This window comes from Oncorhynchus clarkii, chromosome 28, assembly GCF_045791955.1.
Source record: "Oncorhynchus clarkii lewisi isolate Uvic-CL-2024 chromosome 28, UVic_Ocla_1.0, whole genome shotgun sequence".
NCBI classification, from domain to species: Eukaryota; Metazoa; Chordata; class Actinopteri; order Salmoniformes; family Salmonidae; genus Oncorhynchus; species Oncorhynchus clarkii.
The window spans coordinates 46744069-46753955 of NC_092174.1; the positions used below are offsets into that span (position 1 = coordinate 46744069).

A 9887-nucleotide genomic window follows, 5' to 3' on the forward strand; every position below is an offset into this window, starting at 1 on the left:
AGTACAGCATGATATAGTAGAGTAGTGTAAAGTACAGCATGATATAGTAGAGTACAGTACAGTATGACATAGTAGAGTAGTGTAAAGTACAGCATGATATAGTAGAGTAAAGTACAGTATGACATAGTAGATTAGTGTAAAGTACAGCATGATATAGTAGAGTAAAGTACAACATGATATAGTAGAGTAGTGTAGAGTAAAGTACAGTATGATATAGTAGAGTAAAGTACAGTATGATATAGTAGAGTAGTGTAGAGTAAAGTACAGTATGATATAGCAGAGTAGTGTAGAGTAAAGTACAGCATGATATAGTAGAGTACAGTACAGAATGATATAGTAGAGTAGTGTAGAGTACAGTAGGAAGTAGTAGGTATACAGGTAGAGTAGAGTAGCCTATACAGGTAGAGTAGCCTATACAGGTAGAGTAGCCTATACAGGTAGAGTAGAGTAGCATATACAGGTAGAGTAGAGTAGCCTATACAGGTATAGTAGAGTAGCCTATACAGGTAGAGTAGCCTATACAGGTAGAGTAGAGTAGCCTATACAGGTATAGTAGAGTAGCCTATACAGGTAGAGTAGAGTAGCCTATACCGGTAGAGTAGCCTATACAGGTAGAGTAGAGTAGCCTATACAGGTAGAGTAGAGTAGCCTATAAAGGTAGAGTAGAGTAGCCTATACAGGTAGAGTAGAGTAGCCTATACAGGTAGAGTAGCCTATACAGGTAGAGTAGCCTATACAGGTAGAGTAGCCTATACAGGTAGAGTAGAGTAGCCTATACAGGTAGAGTAGCCTATACAGGTAGAGTAGAGTAGCCTATACAGGTAGAGTAGAGTAGCCTATACAGGTAGAGTAGAGTGGCCTATACAGGTATAGTAGAGTAGCCTATACAGGTATAGTAGACTAGCCTATACAGGTATAGTAGAGTAGCCTATACAGGTAGAGTAGAGTAGCCTATACAGGTAGAGTAGAGTAGCCTATACAGGTAGAGTAGAGGAGCCTATACAGGTAGAGTAGCCTATACAGGTAGAGTAGAGTAGCCTATACAGGTAGAGTAGCCTATACAGGTAGAGTAGCCTATACAGGTAGAGTAGCCTATACAGGTAGAGTAGCCTATACAGGTAGAGTAGAGTAGCCTATACAGGTAGAGTAGAGTAGCCTATACAGGTATAGTAGACTAGCCTATACAGGTATAGTAGTGTAGCCTATACAGGTAGAGTAGAGTAGCCTATACAGATAGAGTAGAGTAGCCTATACAGGTAGAGTAGCCTATACAGGTAGAGTAGAGTAGCCTATACAGGTAGAGAAGAGTAGAGTAGTGCCCACCTATAATGGTATGGAGGAGCTGACTACTTGTAATGGTATGGGGGAGCTGCCCACCTGTAATGGTATGGGGGAGCTGACTACCTGTGATGGTATGGAGGAGCTACCCACCTGTAATGGTATGGAGGAGCTGACTACCTGTGATGGTATGGAGGAGCTACCCACCTGTAATGGTATGGAGGAGCTACCCACCTGTAATGGTATGGAGGAGCTACCCACCTGTAATGGTATGGAGGAGCTACCCACCTGTAATGGTATGGAGGAGCTACCCACCTGTAATGGTATGGAGGAGCTACCCACCTGTAATGGTATGGAGGAGCTGACTACCTGTGATGGTATGGAGGAGCTACCCACCTGTAATGGTATGGAGGAGCTGACTACCTGTAATGGTATGGAGGAGCTGACTACCTGTAATGGTATGGAGGAGCTGACTACCTGTAATGGTATGGAGGAGCTACCCACCTGTAATGGTATGGAGGAGCTACCCACCTGTAATGGTATGGAGGAGCTGACTACCTGTGATGGTATGGAGGAGCTGACTACCTGTAATGGTATGGAGGAGCTACCCACCTGTAATGGTATGGAGGAGCTGCCCACCTGTAATGGTATGGAGGAGCTACCCACCTGTAATGGTATGGAGGAGCTACCCACCTGTATTGGTATGGAGGAGCTGACTACCTGTAATGGTATGGAGGAGCTACCCACCTGTAATGGTATGGAGGAGCTGCCCACCTGTAATGGTATGGAGGAGCTACCCACCTGTAATGGTATGGAGGAGCTACCCACCTGTATTGGTATGGAGGAGCTGACTACCTGTAATGGTATGGAGGAGCTGACTACCTGTAATGGTATGGAGGAGCTGACTACCTGTAATGGTATGGAGGAGCTGACTACCTGTAATGGTATGGAGGAGCTACCCACCTGTAATGGTATGGAGGAGCTGACTACCTGTAATGGTCTGGAGGAGCTGACTACCTGTAATGGTATGGAGGAGCTGACTACCTGTAATGGTATGGAGGAGCTGACTACCTGTAATGGTATAGAGGAGCTGACTACCTGTAATGGTATGGAGGAGCTGACTACCTGTAATGGTATGGAGGAGCTGACTACCTGTAATGGTATGGAGGAGCTACCCACCTGTAATGGTATGGAGGAGCTACCCACCTGTAATGGTATGGAGGAGCTATCCACCTGTAATGGTATGGAGGAGCTACCCACCTGTAATGGTATGGAGGAGCTACCCACCTGTAATGGTATGGAGGAGCTACCCACCTGTAATGGTATGGAGGAGCTACCCACCTGTATTGGTATGGAGGAGCTGACTACCTGTAATGGTATGGAGGAGCTGACTACCTGTAATGGTATGGAGGAGCTGACTACCTGTAATGGTATGGAGGAGCTGACTACCTGTAATGGTATGGAGGAGCTACCCACCTGTAATGGTATGGAGGAGCTGACTACCTGTAATGGTCTGGAGGAGCTGACTACCTGTAATGGTATGGAGGAGCTGACTACCTGTAATGGTATGGAGGAGCTGACTACCTGTAATGGTATGGAGGAGCTACCCACCTGTAATGGTATGGAGGAGCTACCCACCTGTAATGGTATGGAGGAGCTATCCACCTGTAATGGTATGGAGGAGCTACCCACCTGTAATGGTATGGAGGAGCTACCCACCTGTAATGGTATGGAGGAGCTACCCACCTGTAATGGTATGGAGGAGCTACCCACCTGTAATGGTATGGAGGAGCTGACTAATGGAAATTCAGAGAGTCAGTTAAATCAATGGACAGGTTCGATACTATGTTACCTGACACAGGGTATTTTCTTCTGAGGCTGAGCAGACCATTCTGGGTAGGAGTTTACCACATCAGTGAGTCATCAACAGGACTGTTATTAGCTGTCACTCTCAAGTAAAGTCTTCATTTCCTGAGATCATCTTGTTTAATGTTTGCTTTGCATGGTGGATAGCGACTGCTCTGGAATCTGCTTGTCAACGCACCGACTTGAAGTGGAAAGGGTGATTATTGTAAAAGTTGTCAATGTGTTATATCACAATACTGATAACATGATCATAAACCATCATTAACCGACGTGATCCTAAACCGTTATCGACCGACGTGATCCTAAACCCGACGTGATCCTAAACCCGACGTGATCCTAAACCCGACGTGATCCTAAACCCGACGTGATCCTAAACCCGACGTGATCCTAAACCCGACGTGAGCCTAAACCCGACGTGATCCTAAACCCGAAGTGATCCTAAACCCGACGTGATCCTAAACCCGACGTGATCCTAAACCCGACGTGATCCTAAACCCGACGTGATCCTAAACCCGACGTGATCCTAAACCCGACGTGATCCTAAACCCGACATGATCCTAAACCCGACATGATCCAACAGCACTTTAATATAACTTCCTTTTCTGTTCCCTGAAATAATCAATAAACTTATAATGATTTTGTGATTTAATGATAGTATTATGTTGCAGGAATAGAAGAGAGAGCTGTCGGAGTTGTGGTTGTGTTATGTAGTGGGAGAGAGGGGAGAGTGAGAGACCCTTAAATTGAAATTGCAATTGAGAGAGACAGACATAATGAGAGTGTGAGAGCGAAAGAGAGGAGATGGAGAGAAAGAGACAGAGAGACAGACAGAGAAGTGGGGAGAGTGGAAAGATGGAGGAGAGGAGAGATGGAGAGAGGGAGGAGAGGAGAGGAGAGAGGAAGTGTGTGACTGTGGCCCCAGCTGTCTGACTATTTGAACACCTGACGATGTAACATAGTACACAAAAAATCCGGGACACTCAAATGAGTATGATAGCTAACATTAGCCACCTAGCTAACGTTAGCCACCTAGATAACATAAGCCACCTAGCTAACGTTAGCCACCTAGCTAACATTAGCCACCTAGCTAACGTGAGTCAAGAAATTGGAATTCGTAACATAAGTTTTGCAAATTCGTAACAGATCATCAAATCAAATGTATTTATAAAGCCCTTTTTACATTAGCAGATTTGACAAAGTACTTAATATAGAAACCCAGCCTAAAACCCCAAACAGCAAGCAATGCAGATGTAGAAGCACAGTGGCTAGGAAAAACTCCCTAGAAAGGCCAGAACCTAGGAAGAAACCTAGAGAGGAACCAGGCTATGAGGGGTGGCCAGTCCTCTTCTGGCTGTGCCAGGTAGAGAGGAACCAGGCTCTGAGGGGTGGCCAGTCCTCTTCTGGCTGTGCCAGGTAGAGAGGAACCAGGCTCTGAGGGGTGGCCAGTCCTCTTCTGGCTGTGCCAGGTAGAGAGGAACCAGGCTCTGAGGGGTGGCCAGTCCTCTTCTGGCTGTGCCAGGTAGAGAGGAACCAGGCTCTGAGGGGTGGCCAGTCCTCTTCTGGCTGTGCCAGGTAGAGATTAAAGAGTACGTGGCCATTTAAGGCCAGATCGTTCTTCAAGATGGTCAAACATTCATAGATGACCAGCAGGGTCAAATAATAATAATCACAGTGGTTGTAGAGGATGCAACAGGTCAGCGCCTCAGGAGTAAATGTGGGATTGTTCTTAACATACGAAGTGGATGATGGACATCCAAAAATGAATAGAAATGTAACACACACTGCCTTTTTTGAAGTATTCAGACGCCTGGACATTCTCCACATTTTCTTACGTTACAGCCTTCTTCTAAAATTGATTAAACCAATAAAAAAAATCCACTGCAATCTACACACAATACCGCATAATGACAAAGTGGAAACAGGTTTTTAGAAATGTTTGCTAATGTATTAAAAATAAAAAATCTTTTAAAAAAAAAGGTCCCACAGTTGACAGTGCATGTCAGAGCAAAAACCAAGACAGGAGGCCGAAGGAATTGTCCGTAGAGCTCTGAGACAGGATTGTGTCGAGGCACAGATCTTGGGAAGGGTAACAACACATTTCTGGAGCATTGAAGGTCCCCAAGAACACAGTGGCCTCCATCATTCTTAAATGGAAGAAATGCAGAACCACGAAGACTCTCCCAAACTGACCAATCAGGGGAGAAGGGCCTTGGTCAGGGAGGTGTCCAAGAACCAGATGGTCACTCTGACAGAGCTCTGTCAGAGTTCCTCTGTGGAGATGAGAGAACCTTCCAGAAGGACAACCATCTCTGCAGCACTCCACCAATTAGGCCTTTATGGTAGAGTGGCCAGACAGAAGCCACTCCTCAGTAAAAGGCACATGACAGCCCGCTTGGAGTTATGAAACCAAGATGGAACTCTTTAGCCTGACAGGACAACGACCCTAAGCACACAGCCAAGACAACGTAGGAGTGGCTTCGATCTCTGAATGTCCTTGAGTTGCCCAGCCAGAACCCGGACTTGAACCCGATCGAACATCTCTGGAGAGACCTGAAAATAGCTGTGCAGCAACGCTCCCCATCCAACCTGACAGAGCTTGAGAGGATCTGCAGAGAAGAATGGGAGAAATTCCCCAAATACAGGTGTGCCAAGCTTGTAGCTACATTCCCAAGAAGACTCGATGTTGAAATTGCTGCCAAATAGTGCTTCAACAAAGTACTGAGTAAAGGGTCCGAATACTTATGTAAATGTTTTTTTATATATAATTTTTTATACAAATTAGCAAACATTCCTAAAAACCTGTTTTTCCTTTGTAAATATGGGGTATTGTGTGTAGATTAATGAGTAAAGAAAAAAGATTTAATCCATTTTAGAATAAGGCTGTAATGTAAAAATAAGTCAAGGGGTCTGAATACTTTCCGAAGGCACTGTATAATACTAATCGGAGTGTTTCGGACTTAAGTTTACTATGTTACGTCTACCCCTGAGTCCAGGTTGGACATTTGACAGTTATCAGGTCCTCTGGGACTGGCCCATTATGAAGAGAGGAGCGGAGAGAGAATATACAGCATAACCTAGATAGCCTAAAGCAAAAATGTTTGTTTGAAAATGTGAAATTGGATTTAGTGTAGGCATACAGTATACGTGTGTACTAGTGAATGTCATCATACACTATATGAACAAAAGTATGTGGACACCCCTTCAAATTAGTGGATTTAGCTATTTCAGCCTCACCCGTTGCCGACAGGTGCATAAAATCATGCAATCTCCATAGACAAACATTGGCAGTGTAATGGTCTTACTGAAGAGCTCAGTGACTGTGTGGCATCGTTTCCAACAAGTCAGTTTGTCAAATTTCTGTCCTGCTAGCGCTGCCCCCGGTCAACTGTAAGTGCTGTTATTGTGAAGTGCAAAACGTCTAGGAGCAACAACGGCTCAGTCGGGAAGTGGTAGGCCACACAACTTCACAGAACGGGACCACTGAGTGCTGAAGCGCATAAAAATCGTCTGTCCTCGGTTGCAACACTCACTACGGAGTTCTTAACAGTTTCTGTCAGCACAATAACTGTTAGTCAGGAGCTTCATGAAATGGGTTTCCATGGCCGGGCAGCTGCACACAAGCCTCAGATCACCATGCACAATGCCAAGCCTCACATCACCATGCACAATGCCAAGCCTCACATCACCATGCACAATGCCAAGCCTCACATCACCATGCACAATGCCAAGCCTCACATCACCATGCACAATGCCAAGCCTCACATCACCATGCACAATGCCAAGCCTCACATCACCATGTCCAATGCCAAGTCTCACATCACCATGCGCAATGCCAAGCCTCACATCACCATGCGCAATGCCAATCCTCACATCACCATGCACAATGCCAAGCCTCACATCACCATGTACAATGCCAAGCCTCACATCACCATGCACAATGCCAAGCCTCACATCACCATGCACAATTCCAAGCCTCACATCACCATGCACAATGCCAAGCGTCGACTGGAGTGGTGTAAAGCTCGCCGCCATTGGCCTCTGGAGCAGAAACACGTTCTCTGGAGAGATGAATCGCGCTTCACCATCCTGCAGTTAGACAGACTAATTTGTGTTATACGGATGCTAGGAGAACGCTACCTGCCCCAATGAACAGTGCCGACTGTAAAGTTTAGTGGAGGAGGAATAATGGTCTGGGGCTGTTTATCATGGTGCGGGCCCCTTAGTTCCAGTGAAGGGAAATCTTAACACTACAGCATACAATGACATTCTAGACGATTCTGTGCTTCCAACTTTGTGGCAACAGTTTGGGGAAAGGCCCTTTCCTGTTTTAGCTTGACAATGCCCCCGTGCACAAAGCGAGGTCCATACAGAAATGGTTTGTCGAGATCGGTGTGGAAGAACTTGACTGGCCTGCACAGAGCCCTGACGTCAACCCCACAGAACACCTTTGGGATGAATTGGAACGCCGACTGCGAGCCAGGCCTAATCGCCCAACATCGGTGTCCGACCTCACTAATGCTCTTGTGGCTGAATGGAAGCAAGTCCCTGCAGCAATGTTCCAGCATCTAGTGGAAAGCCTTCCCAGAAGAGTGGAGGCTGTTATAGCAGCAATGTTCCAACATCTAGTGGAAAGCCTTCCCAGAAGAGTGGAGGCTGTTATAGCAGCAATGTTCCAACATCTAGTGGAAAGCCTTCCCAGAAGAGTGGAGGATGTTATAGCAGCAATGTTCCAACATCTAGTGGAACACCTTCCCAGAAGAGTGGAGGCTGTTATAGCAGCAATGTTCCAACATCTAGTGGAAAGCCTTCCCAGAAGAGTGGAGGCTGTTGTAGCAGCAAAGGGGTGGACCAACTCCATATTTTAATACCCATGAATTTTGGAATGAGATATTCGACAAGCAGGTGTCCATATACTTTTGATCATATAGTGTATTTGGAGGACAGATTTTGTTTACAATTTGAAATCTACTTAACTGCTATGCAATATGAAACTGATGTCGGTCAGACAAAATGATTGTGTTCTTATACTTTCCTGATGTCATTGGGGTTCATTGTAATTGTTCCTAACATAAATAACTTGATGATACACAACAATGCAGAGAGAGAGAACATTACCAACTAGTCAACTATATGAAGAGAAATAGCAGGTACATGTCAGGGTAAACCAACAGTGGGGGGTTTGGGGGGGGCACTGAAGCTTTACAAACAGTGATACAGTGAATCACACTATCATCAATGAGGCTATTACTATGCGGGCAGCCTACAGAACAGCAATGGGTGATGCAGAAACCACAGTATGGATTACAAACAAGAAACAGAAATCATTTCCCGCGGCCTCTTTTTACCTTGAGGTACTCGTTTTCAGAGCGGAGATCTTCTATTTCCCGCAATAAATCCTCCTCGATTATCTCTTTGCTGCATTCCAGTTTTATCAATTGTGCGGTGGTCGATGCTTTCTCCTGTTTACTCCCCTCTCCTCCGTGAGCACCTGGTCCTGGAGCCTGAGACATGCCGCCTTTCCCAGCAGCCGCGGGGCTACCCTCCGCGGTGCGCAACGAACCAACACCACTACCGGCAGTAGCCCCTGCCGCTCTGGCCGCGTCTGACGCTGATGCTGCCGCCTGCACAGGATGATCCACCTGATCCCTGTCGCTGAACCCGGAGCCCCCCGACTCCCCATCGCTGCTTGCGGCCGCGGCCAGGCGCTGTTCGTCGGATAGGGGTTCGGAGGGACAGTCAGAGAGATCGGAGCTACTGTCGGTCTGACTGACCCTGCTGCCGAGGGGGGTAGCGCCGGTTGGGACGCGGATTGGGGAGCCAAGGCTGAGCGGGCCGTGGTGAGACGCGGTCAGCGTGGCTATTTTACTCTTCTTGGCTTTGAGGGCGAGGTGTGGACTGCTGGTGCTGCTGTCCGGGGTCGGTTTGCTGGCGCTTGCAGTGGTCGGTTTAGGTTCAAGCGCCGCATGTTGAATGACCTTAACCGTCTTCTTCGTGACTGTCGAAGACTTGGTGCTGTGACTTTTCACCGTGGCTGGTTTGTTATCCTTCGCTCCGGTTGGGGTGCGCCTGGATATGCGGCTTTGATTGGATGATAAGGCCACTGGGGAAGAGGAGTGCTGCTGCTTGGTCAGTTTGGGGGATTTTGGTACGATAGCCGCTGGTTTGGGCGAGGAGCGGACATCCTTCAGGAACGGCCTGGCCGGAGATGGTGCTCGGTTTAACCGTTTCTTCTCCAACTGGTGGTTTGGCGGTTTGGTGGGTTCGCTGGTCCCAGAGCCACTGGAACGATCCATATTACAACACTCCGACGATACCGGTGGAGAATATGTAGAGGAGGGGAGGGGGTTGATGGATCAACAAATGATCAGTCCACGACACACATAAATAATACATTTGACAGCCGACAGCAGCAGAAACACAGCCCTGTCTCCCCGTTGTTCTCATCACTCCCGGGATGCGCACCCCGGTCCTTTAGGCTATTCGCGGTTTTATTCCATTCGGTCTGATTAGGTAAATATCATCGGCTACATTCACCAGGTTGTCATTGTACTCCCCTCTACGGTACCGGCAGCCCGGTGGCTCCGCTCGGTCTCCTTGAAGGAATCGCTGAAATAAACGAGATTATTGTAGCCTAAATAAACCGCTGAGGGACAGATGGAATCTGCAGTGTTGCTAATTGTAAGGTTTGGATATAAATGCGTCCAGTCGTATTGTTATTCCCTGATACGACTCGTCCTCCCCCT

The 9887-nt window shown here is 47.0% G+C and overlaps 1 protein-coding gene across 1 annotated transcript in view; it reads right to left on the reverse strand.

Annotated features, from left to right (window-relative positions):
• The window catches only part of LOC139386860 (microtubule cross-linking factor 1-like), a 196843-nt gene extending 187181 nt beyond the window's left edge, over positions 1-9662 (reverse strand). The window contains 1 exon segment of the mRNA XM_071132718.1: positions 8490-9662. Coding sequence (XP_070988819.1) covers positions 8490-9437 — 948 coding nt within the window. The 5' untranslated portion in view covers positions 9438-9662.
• Between the last annotated feature and the right edge of the window lie 225 nt (positions 9663-9887).